The 19,261-nt window shown below is 39.4% G+C and overlaps 1 protein-coding gene across 6 annotated transcripts in view; it reads left to right on the top strand.

The window, feature by feature from the left end:
- The window catches only part of vgll4b (vestigial-like family member 4b), a 119,206-nt gene extending 106,384 nt beyond the window's left edge, over positions 1–12,822 (top strand). For all 6 annotated transcript variants that reach the window (XM_043707937.1, XM_043707939.1, XM_043707938.1 and 3 more), the window contains 2 exons: positions 2,049–2,172; positions 10,417–12,822. In XM_043707937.1, the coding sequence (XP_043563872.1) occupies positions 2,049–2,172; positions 10,417–10,697 (405 nt within the window). In that variant the 3' untranslated portion in view covers positions 10,698–12,822. The remainder of the gene's footprint in view (positions 1–2,048; positions 2,173–10,416) is intronic.
- Positions 12,823–19,261: the final 6,439 nt, after the last annotated feature.

Genomic DNA, 19,261 nt, shown 5'->3' with positions numbered 1-19,261 from the left:
CTGCCTATCTTCTTTTCCACCTATCCACTCCACCCTCCTCCCTGACCTATCACCTTCATCCCCTCCCCCACTCACCTATTGTACTCCATGCTACTTTCTCCCCACCCCCACCCTCCTCTAGCTTATCTCTCCACGCTTCAGGCTCTCTGCCTTTATTCCTGATGAAGGGCTTTTGCCCAAAACATCGATTTTGCTGCTCCTCGGATGCTGCCTGAACTGCTGTGCTCTTCCAGCACCACTAATCCAAAATATATTGTGTAGGGTTTTGACGTTATTCATTTTGACAAGGGGAAAAAAAAGGAAAAAAGCCATATTTCAGAAATTGAGAGGTTGGGAAATGTAGATGCCCAAGGGGATCTGGGTGGGCTTGTCCATGAATCACTAAAAACTAGAGTGCCGGTGCAACAAGCATTTAGGAAGGCCAGTAGTTGATTGACATTCATTCCAAGGGGACTTGAGCACACACAAGATGTCTTTCTGTAGTTGTATACAGACTTGACGAGAACGTACTGGGAGTCTTGTGGACAGTCCTTGTAAGGGTGGACATACTTGGTATAAAGGGAGTTCAGTGGTGATTTCATCAGGATAATTTCTGGAATGGCAAAATAGTTGTAGGAGTAGAGACTAAGGAAACTGTCTGTATTCACTACACCTATGAAGAATGAGAGGTGATTTCATTGAAACTTAGCAAATTCTTATTGGACGTGACCGAGCGCATGTAGTTAGGACATTTCTCCTGCTGTTAACTCTAGGATGAGTGGATATAATCTCAGGATAAGGGGCAGACCATTTTAAGACTGGCATGAGGAAGAATTCCTCTGAGTGGGAAGTCCTTGAAGTTCTCTATCTCAGTGGGCTGTGGGAACTTAATTGTTGAACAGGTAGTTTCAAGACAAAAATTCTTAGGTTTTTGGAGACTAATGACTTTAAGGGAGATAGTGTGGGGAGGTGACATTGAGAAGATGATCAGTCAGGATCTGTAATGGTAGGACAACTTTGATAGGCTGAAGAGCCTGCTTGTGTTCCTATGCTTTTAATACTAATGGGGTTCAGCTCTGTGGCCTGGATTCACTCAGTGTTTGTGAGTGGAGACCAGTGGACAATCAGTTTAGCACTTGCTGCTTCCATTGAAGTGAAGTGGAAGTTTCATACTTTCCTGGGAGTCTGTCTTTTGAAAGACAATGCCAGCTAATAAATCAAAGATGTTGGATAATTGCAAAATTATTCCTGGTATTAAAATATAAAAAAGCTTAACATTTCCTCATATCTTTAGTACTTTTTAAGTTGCTTTACCATTAGTAGATTGATTTTGAAGTGCAGTCACTACTAGGTAGGGAAATTGAGACTGTCATCATGTGTTAAGATCCTACAAACAACAGGTTCTTGAGAGAAACCTTAGCCATGATTCAGAGATTTTTCTGTTGATCTTTTAAATCTTGCTATGCCGTGTTTTTAAATTGATCTGAGGTGGTAATCAAGGAAGCCTCAGTTCAAGATTATGTGATTGCACTTCTAACAGTACAGTGCAATTTACCATTCTATCTTATGTGTTCAGCTCCCTGGTGGGACTTAACTCAGTCAAAATATTCTGACTTTGAGCCATGTTGCCACTTGTCAAAAAATATATAAAATGTAGCGTATGGATTTTTGAGTACACAATGCAGGCAATGTAAGCCTGACCACTGGGATCCTTGTGTGCACCTTGGGAAACATAGCTTTGAGCTCGAAATTGATTTTGTGGATTATGCACCACTCTAGAGTATTTGTCAGAATTGAATGGATGAATGTTAGGTTGTATGAAGCAGTACTGCCAATGATATTTATTACATGATCAGATTTCTTTTTTAAAAACATATACATACACTTAATGGAGAGATCAGTCTTTGCATTGATACGTTATAAATTTGAATTACAAAGCATTACATTCAGAGCTTGAAGAATGTGTGTACTTAAGCATTAATATTAACTGCTATTGCTAAGAAGTAAGCCTTTCACTGATCTTTGGAATTGTACTAATGCACTGTTTTTTTTTCTTTTTGTCCATTCAGAATCGCCCATCGGTAATTACATGTGCATCTGGTAACAATCGTAACTGCAACCTTTCCCATTGCCCTATTGCTCACAGCAGTTGTGTTCCAGCAATGCCCCTAAACTACAGGAGACCCTCCAATTGTAAGTTACATTTCAGTGATGTTTATGTAAGCAATCTAACTCAATCCAGTCAGGCCCGTAGGGCACTGTTTATATTTTTTAAAAATACAGTACTTACATCCGTATAGATTTCTCTTGATCATTTCAGCTCTTAATCTTTAAGTAAAGGGGCCTCACATAAACAGAAGCAAAGGCTTTTTTTTTTAGTTAAAGTTTTCATGTTTTGCATTTATTAACTCAGTGTAGATTTCATACTAAATACTTGTGGCAATTCACAAAATATGTCTACACTTGACTATATAGAATCTAGTGGTAGCTACATGTAAGAATGCAAATTGCATTTCGCATGGTAAATTTGAACTCTGAATAGACTTAACAATTGGTGATAATATGGTACCGTGGTGCCAAGTGAATATGAATTAACAAAATGGGTTCACTGCAACTGGGCTTCAACTGAAGCCAATGTAGGTCATGAGAAATGATCTTTGATATTTCTCCTGTGAATTTCTGCTTGCAGTGTTGTTTCAGCACACCCACTGTAGAACTAAAATGGTGCTCTCATCAAAATTGAAGTACAATTTAAAATAGTCAGGAAATCATTTTTCTAAGTACTTTTTTACTCTTGCCTAGAAAAATTTTAACTCCTTGCTTTGTGCGTAGTTCTCTTGTCAGCAAGTTGGACGGCAAAGCGTTGCTAATTGTATACTGCTGCAAATTATAGAAAAAGACTGATGCTGTCATCTCCCACAGACTGATATCTGGTTACCTGGAGCATTTCTCCATCATTTTCATGATTACGCATCCCCCATTATCAGCAGTGTGAATACTACCTCTTATCTTTTCATGACCACTCTGGCTAGTGAAATAGGGAATTGCTATCCATCTGAATGTTAATACTGCTGTGCGTTACTCATCTAGATACATACATTAAGACATTACCCCCAAAAAGATCTCCTTTTGTTCTTAGCCACTTTCACCATGGTGTTTACCCCTTCATTCTGTTCAGTCTCCTCTGCTTTCATTTGTTCTTTTTCCCATTTGTTATAGTGTGTTTCATGTCAGAATCTAATTGTTAATGGATGTGGTCAATTTCAAGATTTTACTTGGGCTGCTCAACACAATTTTAATTTTCATGTTTTGGTGCTTCTCACTGATATTTGGCTGATTTACATTCAAGGAGGGAGATCATGTCAACTTAATTTGGGCAATTCAAATAGTATTGCCATGAGCGCAAAATGCAAGTTATTTTCTGCCAATTAGGGAAAACCCTTCTTGAGATTTAATTAAGTTATCAACAGGTTCTTTATTTTAAGAATATTGTATTGCTTCTATCACTCTGGTTATCAGATCAAGAGTGTGGTTATATTGCATCACAGTACAGCATAATGGGATGGAATTCTGTCAACCATTATAATAAAAAAGAGTCATGTTCTATGTCCACTTGGTCCAGGTTACTCTTATAGTAGTCAGTTTTCAACTTAACTCCTCTGTTTCAATTAGCAGATTTTGACATAGACCTGGTGGCACTGTAGGCCAAAGTATAAAAGTGTCTGGGTTGCATGCAGAGCAAACTTTTTTTGTTATTGTTACATCAGCAGTGTACTCTGGTTTCAGCGAGAAAATCTGAATAAATGGGAAATCCTGATCTAAGTTGGTACAACTTATATAATGAATATTACTTAATTGAGAACTTAATTTCTTAAATGGATTTTCCAAAATAAAATGCTGTGAAGAAAGTTGGTTGATCTGTGTCTTTAAATTCATTTTCAAAATATTTTGCCTTTTATCACAAAGGCAGCTTGAACTCTTTTTAAATACAATCTTATAATGTAATGTCTATTATAACGATTTTGTAAATTAATACAAATATTTCTGTTCTAAAATTTTTGAATTGTCTAGTAATTTGAAGAGATGATGGTTGCGTTAAATATGAGCAACATATAGTTAATGTTTTTAGTCAGTTTATGTCCATTGTAACAAACATACAGACAATTTAGTCACTCAAGCCTGCTCCATCATTCAATAAAATCATGGCTGATCTGCATTTCGAGTTCCACATTGCCATCTACCTCAATAGTCATTGATTCCTTTCCCTGACGAGAATATATTCACTTGTGCCTTAAAAATGTTCAGTGACCCTGATTGCTCAACCTTCCGAGGTAGAATGTTCCAAAGTGCACACCCCTCTGAGAGATAACAATTCTCATCACTATTCTGAAATGGAGACTCCTCATTTTAAAACAGTGGCCCCTAGTTCTGGACTGACCCACAATAGGAAGCATCCATGTTGTCAAGACCATTCAGCATGTTATACAGTTCATCATTCACACCTCGCTCTTCAAAACTCCAGTGAAAACAAGCCCAGTCAGAGTAACCGATGCTTAAAGACAGCCCATTCATTTTAGTAAACCTCTTCTGAACCGTCTTCATTGCATTTGCGTCCTTCCTTAAATAAAGATATCCAAATGCATGCAGTAGGCAAGCTGTAGTCTCACCAGTGCCCTGTATAACTAAAGCATAACTTTTATGTTCAGTTCCTCTTGTAATAAGAGGATAACATTTACAAGTTCTACCTGCCTACTAACTTTTTATGGCTAATGCACTAAAACACCAGAATTCAGATTTCTGCAGTTGAACTGTAAGTAATACTCTACTTTTTTGTTTTTATTTTTCCTGCAAAAGTGAACAACTTCACATGTTTTCACCTCCATTTGCCAGATTTTTATCTACTTATTCAATCTATGTGCATCTGTCAGCATCTTCCTTATGTCATCTTCATAATGTAGCCAACAATAACACAGGTAATTGAATTTAGTTACTGTGTCTTTGCTCCCATCACCTATGTCATTGATGTAAGTTTGTAAATAGTTGATACTCCAACAGTGATCCTATGGGAGTCTACTCACTACATCTCGCCAACTGGGAAAAGACTCATTTATGCACACTATTTTTTGCCATCCAGCCAACTTTCTATCCATTTTATCCTACACCATGAACTTTAACCTTCTCGAATTACCTATTATGTGGCATCTTTATTAAACGCCTTTTGGAAATCCAAGTACAGTCCAATTACAGGACCCCATTTATCCCAAGTGCATGTTACTCCTTTAAGCAACTGTTAAATACAATTTCCCTTTGATGAAACCATGTTGACTCTTCTTGATTACCTTGAGTTTTTTTCCTCCGTGCATGGCTATAATCTCTAATGATCAAATCTAACTCCTTTCTCACAGCAAATATCAAACGAACTGGCCTGTTTCCTGTCTCAGTCTCCCTCTTTCTTTGAGCATATATTTGTTGTTTTCCAGTCAAATGGAATTTTCCCTGCATTAATTTACCGAATTTTGCAAAGTTCACACCAGCACATCTTACCACATAGAGTCATTAGCTGTATCCTTTTAGACCATCAGATATAATACATCTGAACCCAGAGACTTGTTAGCTCATAAGTTTGCTCAGTACTATTTTCCTTGTGTTTGGTAATTGCACTGTGTTCTTCTCTCCACTTCTGATTTGCAATTGCTATTGGAATTTTTAAAATATCCTCTATAGTGATGAAAAGGGGAACCGGGGCGACACGCTCAGCTGATTGGAGTCATATCTAGCATGTTGGAAGACAGTTGTGGTGGTTTGAGGTCAGCTGAGCTCAGCTCCAGTGCATCTTTGCAGGACTTCCTCAGGGTGGTGTCCTACGCCCAACCATCTTCAGCTGCTTCATCAATAACCTTCCCTTCATCATAATATCAGAAATAGGGATGGTCACTGAAGATTACACTATGTTCAGCACCATTCCTGACTTCTCAGATATTGAAGCTGTCCACGCTCAAATGCGATCAGATGTGGACAGCATCCAGACTTGGGCTGACAAGTGTCAAGTAATGTTTGCACCATACAATGACCATTTCTAACAGACTATATAACCCTTAACATTGAAAAGTGTTACCATCACGAAAGTAGTAGTTTCAAGATGGCAGCAAAGTAGCAGATCTGCATGTATGCTCTTGTCTGAGGCTTATCAACTCCTATCTGCTTTCTTCCTTTGTTTTTCTTTTTACTTCAGCTCTTTCTCTTTTGTTGTTTTTTCTTTTATTTCTTTTTGCTGAGTTTGTTGGCAGCATCAGTGCGGCTGTGAGAGCGGGCCTTACGCAGAGTAGTGGCAGCCTCCTGGCAGTTGGACGTGGCAGCAAATCTCCTCCAGTGTTTGGAGGAGACAACCCCAGACACTTCAAGACCTCAAGGCAGCATCTCAGAGGAGGGTGGCCAGAGCGGGACTGTTGGTGCAGCAGCCTGGCAATGCAGCCAGGGCCTTCTGGTTCAAGAATGCCCAGATGCTGACAAGGCAGCAGCAGAGTGTTGAAGATGCTTGGAGAGGGGACTCCTAGTGATATTGAGACATCAGCAGAGCCAAGGGCGCCTGATTGCAGGGCAAGTGTGAGTTCAGCATGGGACTGAAATGGTGAGGTGGACCCAGTGAAGAGATGGCACCTAAAATGTGGCAACTCCTACATTGGTGGGTCCAGTACAGGTGTCATTGGTGAGCTAACTCAGGACTCCTGGTGGAGGCAACAGAATGAAGATAGACTCGCTTTCAGTTAAAAGCTTTTCAAAATGGCACTGAGTTGTGGCGACTTGTGAAGCTTTACACTGTGTATTCTACTATATTAATCACTAAAATGCAAGTGACAATAAATCATTCAATTCACTTCAATAATCAACATCCTGGGGGCTACCTTTGACCTGAATCTCAACTGGACTCCCCACAAAAACACTGGCTACAAGAGCAGGTTTGTGAATACTGCAGTGAGTAACTCTTCTCCTAACTCCCCATTTGCCTGGATGGGTGCAGATCCAACGACACTCAAGAAACTTGACGTTCTCCAAAACAAAGCACCCTGCTTGATTTGTACCACCTCCAAAAGCATTAATTCCCTTCACTACTATTGTTTAGTAGCAGAAAGGTGCACTTATCTATAAGATGCACTGCAGAAATTCACCAAAGATCCTTAAGATACCATCTTCCAAACCCATGACCACTTCCACCTAGAAGGACAAGAACAGCAGATACAGGGGAGCACCACCACCTACACGTTCCCTTCTAAATTTAAGTGTTCTTGGAAAATTACTGCTGATGCGTCCCATCTGTCAGAGCCAGCTCTCTGGTCAGTTTCAGAATGTGCTGCACCAGGAAGCCATCTTGGGAGTGTTCTATGAACTCCTCATCCAACCCAATGCAGCTAACGTGATATTTTGCAGATTGTGTAGAATAAAGTCACCTATTGCTGTACCTTTATCACAAGAGCTCAATGTTTCTTGTATACTTTGTCCTACATGTGGTAACCATTAAAGGGCATATAGACTACCTCCACTTGTGATTTATTTTCCCTACTAGTCCTCCTCTCCACCCAAGCTGATTCTACATCTTGACCTCCTGAACCAAAGTCATCTCAAACAATTGTGCTGATGCTGTCTGTGATCAGCAGCACAGTTTCTCCATTTTTACCTAGCTCCTGCTTTACTTAAATGTATCTATAATGGTTATCAAATTGTATTGAATAACTTCAATGTGTGCTACTAATTCATTTATTTTGTTATAAAAGCCCACAGCACTGCAGGCTTCAGATTAGCAAGTAGGAGCAGCCATTGGGGTTACTACAATGGAGGTGGTCAACACCTGAAAGTAAATGGGCCTTATGTTAGCTACACAGAAGAAAAGTAATGAATGAAAGTATATTTAAAGCTAATACTCATTGGAACCGAATAAATAAATGGAGTAAAAATAAAAACAAAAATCACCTGCCATCTAGTGTTGAGAAGATGGATCAAAAATTAATGCCAGCTTCTGTTGGTTTTATTGTCAAGTGTCTCGCATGGACAACAAAATTAGTAAGTGTCAAAAATATGCATTGTTACGTGAATTATAATTCATGTGGAAAGAAAAATGTAGAAAAAAAATGATAACCAAGTTGCATTTAAAATGTCAATAAACAAAGCAGATCCTGAAACAAATTGCCCAGATGGCACGTTTCTTAGGGGGGGGTTGGGGATCGAAGATTCTCAAACTCATTTAGTGAAGGATTTTCCTGGGCTAGATTTTCCTGTACCAATCTCAAACAGCAACACCACCAACCTTCTCCCAACCTCCCAAAAATAAAATACCCTGTGTTGCCAGACCTAACTGTGTCTCAACTTTCCTTTTCTAGACCATATTACCGGTGTTTACAGCTTGGACTGAACCACTTTTTTTAAACTTTATTGTTGGCAAATAATTCCCTCTTCACTCCAAGTCATTAGTGTAGCCATAATCTATCTTTCTCTCTGTTTCTCAAAGCACAGATGGTGAAGCCTCCACCTATTACTAATGCAAGATGACTTAACACTCACGCTGCTGACAACTGTCAGCTTGGTCACAGCCTTAGACCCAAAGTTCCCTCTATCTCTTGCTCCCCACAACACCACTCTTTCTCAGTGCTCCTAGTTAATGCAACCAGTGAATAAAACCCAGACATGGGGACTTCATTCTTTGCTCCAAGGTTGTTGCTCCATTCAAGGACTCCTCCCTGATCAAAGACATTGCTAGACCAGCCACACTCCCCCAAAACTGCCTAGTGCTAGGAATCCCCCATCCTACTTTTTTGTCTATTCTTAACTAGGGAGTGATGGACAAGCAGATCTGGCAACATGGGGACGGTGATATGGAATATTATCCTAGCTAAATCTGCCTTTGCAGTTTCTTTATGTCAGAGCTCCCAAAATATCTTCGTGCTCCCAAACCCCAGGCTTTACCTTTTTTACTGTTTAAACTCTCAGCCCTACTATAGTCCTTCCCTGTGCTAAAATGCCCTGTCTAAATACAGCAAATTATTTTGTACATCTTCATTCATTCTATCAAAATCTTGCAAGATCGACAACCCATACTTACTGAAACCTGCGATTTCATCCCTGGCATTCTTCTCAAGCTTATGGGTTGTTGTAAGCCTATGCTCTGTCATTAAGCACCTACCTCTAAACTACTGTTGGAAAGCAAATTCTGAATAGACGACTTCTGTTAACCTCTTTAAATTAAACTTGAGAGCTAAATTTGAATATGAGAATAAAGAAGTTTACAATTAAGTTCTCTAACTTGAATAAATGGACAGCCTCGGAGTCTGATTCCAAAAATTTCAGAGCGCCTTGTTAAAGGGAACGCAATTTGATTTGATCAGTCACCATAATTTAGGGTACTAGTATGTTGCGTAGCAATACCACATTATTGCAGTAACCTGTAGTAGATGTTGCAATGCTGTGGAAGATATAACTCTTTGCTTATTTCTTTGATGGCTGTTTATGTTGCAGACAAGTGTAAAAGAAAAGGGATCCTATTTCCAGACCTGTTTTTTAATGTTCATTAGTAAATATTGGTTGCATTATTTTTTTCTCCTGTTTTCCCTCTTCCCTTGTATTCTGATGACCGTGACTCTTCAAGTATAATAAAACGAGCAGCTGTCTGTTACTTCATACATGTGCCCAAAAACAGTCAATATGGGTTAGACTTAATTCAAGCATACAGAAATAACACTCTTAACGCCTTCTGGTTTTGAAAAGCTGGTGCGAAATGGTGTGCAGCCGGTGGTGATCACCACCTGGGCCTAAGAAACATCCTGATCTCAACGACAGCCATTTAAAGGAGGTATCACATGGACAGCAGGAGTAGATTTAAGATATTCTGTCCTCCGTCCTCAGATTTGTTTCTTCCTTAATTAGGAAATTTGGTGCAAAATATCATCACAACTAATATCAGAGCAGCACCAAGTTGAATGAGCTGACTTCTGTTATGAAAATACTGATTTACAGTTTAGAGCAACAGAATTATTTATGATGAGCAGGTGGAAGATGGTTTTGGAATTGTGCTGTTTGTGATGAAATATTTAGTATCATTCTGTATTTAGCAAATATGCTTTGTAATAATTTTTTGTATACATTAAATCTGATGTTATCATGCATCAAAAGTATTAAGGGGTATGGAGCAAAGGTGGATATTTGGAGTTAGCTTACTAGTCGATCATGTTCTGGTTGGTGAATAGGTACAAGGAGTTAAATGGCCTACTCCTGTTGCTATGTAGATGTGTGTGGGACCTAATTAACCATTTATGTGTTTATTTTCATTATTTTTGATTATGATCAGAGTAAAATTTGAGAAACTATTACTTTAATTGGGATGATTTCTCCTCGTGCCTCTCTCTCTTGTATTTTAAATTGTGGATTTTTTTTCCCCCTCTTCCCCCACAGCCTCCATAACTACTACTACAACTTGTGACCCTGTTGTGGAGGAACACTTTCGCCGAAGTCTTGGAGAGCGGTACAAGCAACCAGAACCTGCGACAAATTCAGTTTCCATCACAGGATCGGTAGACGATCATTTTGCCAAAGCTCTTGGAGAAACATGGCTTCAGATTAAGGCTGCCAAAGATGGTGTTTCCAGCAGCCCTGATTCTGGCTCAAGAAGAGGACAATCCTCACCCTCGTCCCATATGGTCAATCACAATCACTCCCCTTCAGTTGTTTCATGAAGAGTGGACCACATTGCATTTTGTGCTGAGTGAAATGCATGGTTTGACTGAGCTTGAACACTGCTAAATAAGTGGGAGGGGTATTTTTTTAACTAGACACTTTTGTGTATTTGCTTAGCATTTGCAGAAGGGTGCCCTAAAAAAAAAGCAGGAACTATTCATATAAATTGTATGATGTAGCATCCTTATCTCCTGCCTCAGTTACCAAAGAAACCTCTGATGCAATTCTGCTGCCCCAAAAAGCCATGTTATGATTGGTTGACCCAAACGCTTTGGCCTCTGCTAGTTCCTTTGACTAGAGTGTGTGTGGTTTGCTTACATTGCTTTTCTGTTATGTAATTTTGTACGTTTATATACTTGAAAAGAACTGTATGTCTGATTTGCACTATTGGGGAGTGGTGAGGTTGCTTGTCAACTTTACATCAGATTTTCTTGTTTCGTTAGATGGCAGACTGCTGACAATGAGGGCTTCGTATGATATGTATTGTGCTTTTACAGAGGCAAGATAGCTTTGGAAGGGAAAGTCTCATACAGGTATTAGCCTTTCTCTAGCTTCAGATTACAATTTGTGCTTGGTGCTCACAACTGGACTGCATTTGTTTTCAAAGAACAAGGGCATTTTGTTTTCCTTCACCCTTCATCTGTATTTGTCAGCTTGTTCAAATAGATTTGAGAAATGAAGGTCAATAGTGCTTCTATTAAAGTAGCTGCATGATTTAAAAAAAATAGCTGGTATCTATATTGTATAGGCATAATGAAAAATAATATTAGAGCTTTTTCTTCAGAATTGTAGTTTATTTTCATCAATAACAGTCCTAGATACTTACTGCTGGTACAGTTTTACTCAATGACATTTAAGCATGTATTCACACTGGTAGAAGCCAGCAAAAGAGGATAGCCTCAGGAAAGGCCTGCATATAATATTCAGTAGATTATAAATTCCATGGTACAGGCAGCAATAGCTTTGTTCATGACTGAATAATCAATGCATAAAACCTGCTTGATAAAGTAATAGAGTAGCTCCCATGATGTCTGTGAAATCAGACTAAGATTCACAGTTAAACAAGTCGTGACATTATTTGAAACAAAGAGAAGCATTTGGCTTGGCTTTAATGTGGTAATGAAGATTGTCATGGCTTGTGGAATGCAATTTTAATTTTTTATGCTTATTCTAGTCCTGTGCCAAGGCGTACATTCCTCTAATAGTATACTGCTATTTTGTTTGCTGTATTAATAGCTACTACAACTACTACTAGTAGAGGCAGAGGTACAGAAAGCAGCTGTGTAATGCTTTATAGCTTCCCGATTTAGCCTTTGTCTTTGAGAAAGTCACACATGCCCATACATTCCGTCATCCCAGTAAAAACGTACACATTTCATCGCCACCTTACTGGGTAGTTACCGCTTGTCTGCTTTGGCATTCAGTACCCTACTCTGTAGGAAAATCACTAAATGAACACTTTTTATATAGGTAACTATAAGACCATCATTACGCTGTGCGTAAAGAATGTACAAAAAAAAAATTCGTAGGTATTTTTTGAGGAACAATTAATTTGTTAATGATATGTAGCTATTTAATTTTCCCTGTCCTTTTTGTTGTAATCATGCATTTTTTTTGTTTGGAGAAAAAAGTTGATCTTTTTTGTTTGGTGTAGATTTGTCTGTTATAAGGTAAAAAGTGCAGGAACACAGTTATCTATGAAAACACTGCGTTAGCATTAATAGCCACTAGTTCATTACTGCTACAGGCTACTGAGCATTATAATGGTAGAAGGCTGTAGATGCTGTCTGTGGACTCTATACGTCTGGTTACTTCGCTGTTTTTGTTAATGTGAGACAACTGAACAAGAATACAAACAACAATCCAGGGATTGTGGACTAGTTATAAATTTCGTGGAGACTGCAAAACATTCTAAAATGTATAGACCAGGTTTGTCTACAATTTTTATTACTACGGAGAGCAGAAATGTCTACAGTGTACTTACTGTTAGTTTCAGTTTGTAAATTTGAACTCTATCCCTCTTGTTTGCGGCCTTGTTTCACCCAAAATGGAAAAAAGCTTTTGACAGGCCACTTTTTGTACTTAAAGTAGCCTCAAAGAACAATAAAGTGCTCTTAAATCATTTGTCTCTTGTAATTTTGTTGAGATTTGTCACTGGTTCTTTTTTCAGCCAGCAAGGGAGACAGTGACCTAGTGATAATGTCACTGGACTAGCAATCAAGAGGCTTAGATTAATAGGTAAAAACAATGACTGCAGATGCTGGAAACCACACCGCCCTGTGGCCCAACACTTCAACTCCCCATCCCACTCTGCCGAGGACATCGAGGTCCTGGGTCTCCTTCACCGTCGCTCCCTCACCACCTGACGCCTCGAGGAAGAACGCCTCATCTTCCACCTCACAACACTTCAACCCCAGGGCATCAATGTGGACTTCAACAGTTTCCTCATTTCCCTCCCCCCACCCCACTCCATCCCAGTTCCAAACTTCCAGCTCAGCACTGTCCCCATGACTTGCCTATCTTCTTTTCCACCTACCCACACCACCCTCCTCCCTGACCTATCACCTTCATCCCCTCCCCCACTCACCTATTGTACTCTATGCTACTTTCTCCCCACCCTCCTCTCATTTATCTCTCCACCCTTCAGGCACTCTGCCTGTATTCCTGATGAAGGGCCTTTGCCCGAAACGTCGATTTTACTGCTCCTCGGATGTTGCCTGAACTGCTGTGCTTTTCCAGCACCACTAATCCAGGCTTAGATTAATACTCTTAGGATATGTGGTCACATTCCACCGTGACTGGAATTTAAATTCACTTAATTCTGGAATAAACAGCTAGTCGCTGTGTTGTGAATTTACCATCAATAGTCATTAAAAACCCCTCGTGTTCACTAATATCCATTAGGGAAGGTAATCTGCCATCCTACAAAAAAAAGTAGATTTTTGAGAAACCATTCTGTTGCTAATGAATGGTTATCTCATCAGTGGGGATATTTGACCTCTTCAGGGGGCTTTGAAAATGACCCTGTTGTGTTTTCACTTGTTTCGCGAGATTCCTGCTGTGGCCAAGTTCTGATCAGAATAGTTGCTTTGGAAGTCTGGTGTCATGACTGAACATAATACATCCTACCCAATAGAGCTGATTTCCTTTTAAAACAAAGAAAAACTTGAAGTAATAAAACTGAAAAAGTGCTAAATCTTGTTAAATATATGAAATTTAAAGTATACAATAATTATCATGATGGAAATTTAAATTGTGAATTATGCTTTATCATGTACTGCTTCCAAGAATTCAGTCACCGATGGAAGGGTGACTGAAGAGTGACTCATCTTTTCATATTTCCTCCTTTCACCTCACAAATAAGAAATCCAAACTCAAAGAAAATAGTAAAAACTGAAGGAATTGTGGGTGTAAATCAGAGACACAAACAAATTGCTGGAAAAGTCCAGCAACTCTGGTAGCATCTATGGAGAGAGTCAGCCTTAACGTTTTGGGTTGAGTGATCTTTCCTCAGAACATGCTGAGGAATGGTCACTTGACCTGAAATATTAACTTTGATTCTCTCCACAGATGCTGCCAGACCTGCTGAACTTTTCCAACAATTTCTATTTTGTTCAAAGACACAGAGTCATTGGGATTGTGACAACCTTGCCTGAAATTTATAATTGCTGTCAAATTGGACAACCATGTAGACATTCACTATCAGATGAAGGTAGAAAGGAAGAGCAGAATATCATGCAAGAACAGAAAGTGCTAGAATTACTCTGTCTGGCAGCATCGAATTAAATGAACCTAATTAACATTTTTGAGTTGAATATGACCTCTTCATAATTGAAGAAATATAATATTCGGAGGAAGGGTCACTCATCTTAAATGTTAACTCTGATTTCTCTCCACATTGATGCCAGACCTAAGATTTTCCAGCAACTTCTGATTTACATTACCCACAGATCTTTTGCTTTTGTTTTTAAGGTCTGTTATAGGCTAGAGGACGGGAGAGATTAATTGACAAAGGTGTCATGGAACAAAAAACAAAGGGAATGGTTATGATTGTAGTAAGACCATAAACACATTTATTTTGTTTGTAAATGCTAGAATGATGCAGATACCCTAGCACCAAAATTCAAAGGAGCACATGGCAGAAAGCTGCAGAATTCAGTGAGGGACAGACGACATGATCTGAAATCGTTGAAATCAGTGTTGAATCCAGAAGACAGTGAAGTGCCTAAGCTGAGGATGAGCTACTGCTTTTCAAGCATATGTTGGGATTCACTGGAAAACTGAAACAGACCAAGGACCAAATGTGAGCACGAAAGTAAGATGGTAAATTAAAATGGTAAGCAAGCAGAAATTTGGGGTTACACTTATGGTCTGAGCAGAGGTGACAACAGAGCAATCAACCAATTTGCATTTGGTCTCCATTGTAAAGTGGACTGCATTGTGAGCTTTGAAGACAGTATACTAATTTGAAAGATATACAAGTAAATGGCTGCTTCAACTTCTACCGTATTTCTGTCATACCCTTTTGTTCTTTCCAAACCCCCTCCCCCACCACCTTCAGTTTATAATTCTTTGTGTCCACTCTTCTTCAATACTCAACATGTATCCTAATCTGCTCAAAATGTTGACAGTGCCAGACCTGCTGAGTACTTCCAAACTTTTTTTTAATTTCAGATTTCCACCACTTAGTTGATTTTTTTTTTTTGCTTTTGTTAAAGCTTATAGAATCTTCTTAAAAATTACTAATATCCTGCTGCGGTTGCATTTATTTTATTTGTTCATGGGATATGGGTATTGCTGGCTAATCCAAAATTTATTGTCACGTGTAGGGCACCCTAGGTAAGGATGGTGGATTCCCTTCCCTAAAGTACATTAGTGAACACACAGATCTTTTGACAACAATCAACAATGTTACCAGAGCATTAGACTGAGGTTCTAGGTTGCTAGACCAGTGGTATTACTATTATGCCATGTTCATGTATTTTCAATGTGACTGATGCTGTTTCGGGCCCAGGTGATATATGCATGCACAAACCTCTGTTGCTGGCCCCATTGATATCATTTTGGTAAGAGCATTCGACTGAACGTCAGGACTCAAAAGCAGGAAGTATCCAAAATGGGCAGATCAGGAAAGTTGAGCTAATGTCAGCTAATTTATTAAAGCTTCATGCTCCAATTAATACAAGGCTTAATCTTTCACACATTAACATGTTCTGCAGCAGTAAGGATCCACGTGGCCTAAGTAAAAGGATCAACAACTATTTTCAGGTAGTTGCTGGTTGCTGGGGTTTGTAGTACTGTTTGGGTGCATTGCTATTTAAAGCCTGCTGAAGACTACAGCATTACATGCTGAAAGTCTTGGTTCTGATTGCAAGGCTTCTACTTTGGAGGCAATGGTTTGTATTCATCTTCGCCTGCAGCCTGACAGGGACACAGTGAGGCTGAAACCACTTTTCAAAGAGGGCTTAAGTGGAGTGGAGTGGGGTGGGGTTAGGGTGGATGGTTTGCACATGTCAGAGGGTGGGGGCTACACCTCTTGGCGGAATCTGTGTAGTGTGCATTTTAGAGGTAAATTGTATCAATTTTGGTGAGGAACACTGTTTTTGGCGGAGGTACCTCAGTGCAGTACGAGGGCGATATTGCCAGTCCCTGTGCACATTTGCTTGAAATTGTGCTGTTGCCTGAAGGGGACAATTTTTTTGCAACATGTCCCAGTTTGCCCTGCAGCTTTGCATAAAGGCTAAGGTTCAAGTTCTCTTGCCAGATCTTCATTACTGCTCTCGAGTTGGCAGAGTATCTCTCGTCTTCTCTCCCCTGTTTACGAAAGAAGCAGCTGCCCTTCATTAAGAGCTCTTGATAGCAGAATAGCAAGCTACAGTAGTGTTGTGGTTATGCTTCGGGACTAAAATGCAGAAAATGAGTGTTCAAATTCCACCATGGAAATGTTAAGGCTTTGATTTTTTCTTCAGAAACCTAGAAATTTAGAATTGCTATTAGTAAAATTTATGGATTGCAACAAATTCACTAATCTTCAAAGAAAGAAAAGAGGTAAGGCTGGGTAAAGTCTGGGGTTGATGATTGCTGGCTGGCGATGAGGACAGTGCCAACATGAACAAACAAAACCATTCTGTCTGGCTGTCTTTCTTTAGATTGTGGGAAAGAGAAGCTCAGAACCTCATCAGTGTTGCTTTGTCACTAACTGGTATCACATCTAAGAAGTCAACAAATCTCAGTCATTGATCACAAATACAACATAAGATTGATCTGCAATATCCTTGTACTCTATCTCTTTCTATTCCAAAATTGGGTTTTGAGACCGGACTGGAATGAAACATTAAAAAGGTTGCAAATACAAATATAGATATTTTAAACACTACTATTTCTAGAAAACTGTTTTGACTTTTAGCCTTGATGTCGGAAATAAGCTTGTGCTTTGTGCACCAGTTACTGAAACTTTTCTGCTGTTCTTAAGCTTGATAGTTGGCAAATGCCTTCTGGTTAATTGGAGGTGTTGTCCTGGAGAATGCACCATTAATGACTGACAGTCATAACCTTATGAAGAGTCAAAGGGATATACTCATTAGATATAACCAACCCACAGTTGTAAAACTCACAGCAGTGCCCAACATGAGATGCGATTCCACAGTTGGATGCCATTTGCTACATATTACTGTGTGTTTGAAGAATTATGCTGACAACCAATTTACGACTCAGTGTGGCTCACTCACATGTACTGGAAGCTATTGGTCTTGTTGTTGCTTAACCCAAAGAACATGCATGCGCAATGTGCAACAAACGAGGCAATAGCCAATCTCTGGTTTGTTTCATAGAAAACTGTCTTGACCAATTAGTCAACCTACCTATTTAAAATGTAAAAAAAGTTTAAATTATTAATAGGTACATTGTCCATGGCAGCAGCTCCACCACCCAGAGGGATGACCCTTAAAAACCAACATTTTAAGTATACAAGATGATATGCCCCGGTATGGTCTCATTTGCCAGTAAACTGGTTTGTCCTTCTGGGAAATCAGAATTCACTTGTCAACCAATCAGCATTCTTCTCTGACAAGAATGCTGTTCTTTTGCTTTTGTGCTTCTAATGAAGTTTCCTGATGAATGCAAAATAAAATGTTCTGAGTTTTTTTCCTCAGCAATATTCAATCTGTTAGTTTTTCATTCTTATCCCCAGGTCATGGTTGAAATGCTATTAGAATTTAATCTGACTATTCATTTTCCCTTCCATTTAACCAGCTGCTAATTTTTACCTGAAAGCATATACTCCACAATGTAAAGTCAGCTGGGTCCAACCTCCAAACTTTAATTTAGAACTAAAATTGCATTTCCTGTGTTTGAAATTGGTGGGTCCATCTCTTGTACAAAGAAAAGCCATGCTGGTAAGACACTGGTCCCTTTGGGATTTTTGTTTTCCTATTTTTCTTGGGCTTAGTCTGATAAGTGTTTACATGCTCATTATGGACTGCAGTGTGTCTCAGTTTAGGGATTTATCTTTCTTTTGAATGGAATATTTTTTGAAATTGTTATATTGAATGCTGTGTTTTGAATTAGTGAATTTGCACTGGGTGTTTAAAAGAAGCCATAAGCAAAAAGTGAGTGTTTGCACCAAAGCTAGTTGGGCAAATTTGTGGAATATCTCAAAGTCTATGTCAAACTGACACAATAAGGGCCATGTCTCAGATTCCCCAGTGTAATTGTGGAACAGCTAGAGATGTTTTCTTGGAACCAGCATTTCAACTAGTAGGGAGATAGTACATGAAGGCAGGCTAAAACTTATGCAGGATATCTTCACCTGCCAAACCTGAATACTTTGCTGCAAACGCAAAAATTGAACACACAACCTCTGCTTTATTGCAGCATCAAGCATCCTGTGATCTTCCTTGATTAGATTGTGGTGTCAGCTATAAACTACCAAAATGAACTGTTGAACAGTAAGCGTAAAATTAATCAGAGACAATGATGCACTGGAGATTTTGATTAATAGTTTCTTCATCTGTTTGAAAGATAGATGGTAACATTTAAACTGGATTGAGCAGAATGGGTAGAATCTCACCAGTCCAAACAAGGCAGCTTTGATGCCAAGTCTGAGAGAAAGATAGAATACAAAGGACCTGATGGGAAGTAGCAAATGCTTTGCAGGACACCTACATTCTGTCTGCAAAAATGTCTGAGCTTCCAGTTGCCTGTCACTTCCAACACCACAGTTTTCCCTGCTCAATGTCTCTGGCACTGCAGTGTTTTGACAAAGCTCAGTGCAAACTGGAAGAACAACACCTCATCTTCCACATGGGAACCCTTGTAGACTCAATATTGAGTTTAATAATTTTAGGGCCTGAGCACTTCTCCCATCTCCTTTCACCAGAGTCCACACACCAGGCCTTGTCATCACATGGGGCTGCTATGATAAACAACCCATTGTCAGTCACTAATGGTATCCATTAGCAGCTATTGAACCTTTTACCCAATCCTTTCTCTCTCTCTGTCTCTGGACTCCATCTCCACCTGTCATTTACTCTCCCCTCCTCTTGCCCCTCCCCCCCCCCCCCCC

Source organism: Chiloscyllium plagiosum, chromosome 18 (assembly GCF_004010195.1).
Source record: "Chiloscyllium plagiosum isolate BGI_BamShark_2017 chromosome 18, ASM401019v2, whole genome shotgun sequence".
Classification (NCBI taxonomy): domain Eukaryota; kingdom Metazoa; phylum Chordata; class Chondrichthyes; order Orectolobiformes; family Hemiscylliidae; genus Chiloscyllium; species Chiloscyllium plagiosum.
This window is presented reverse-complemented; position numbering and strand designations above follow the sequence as displayed.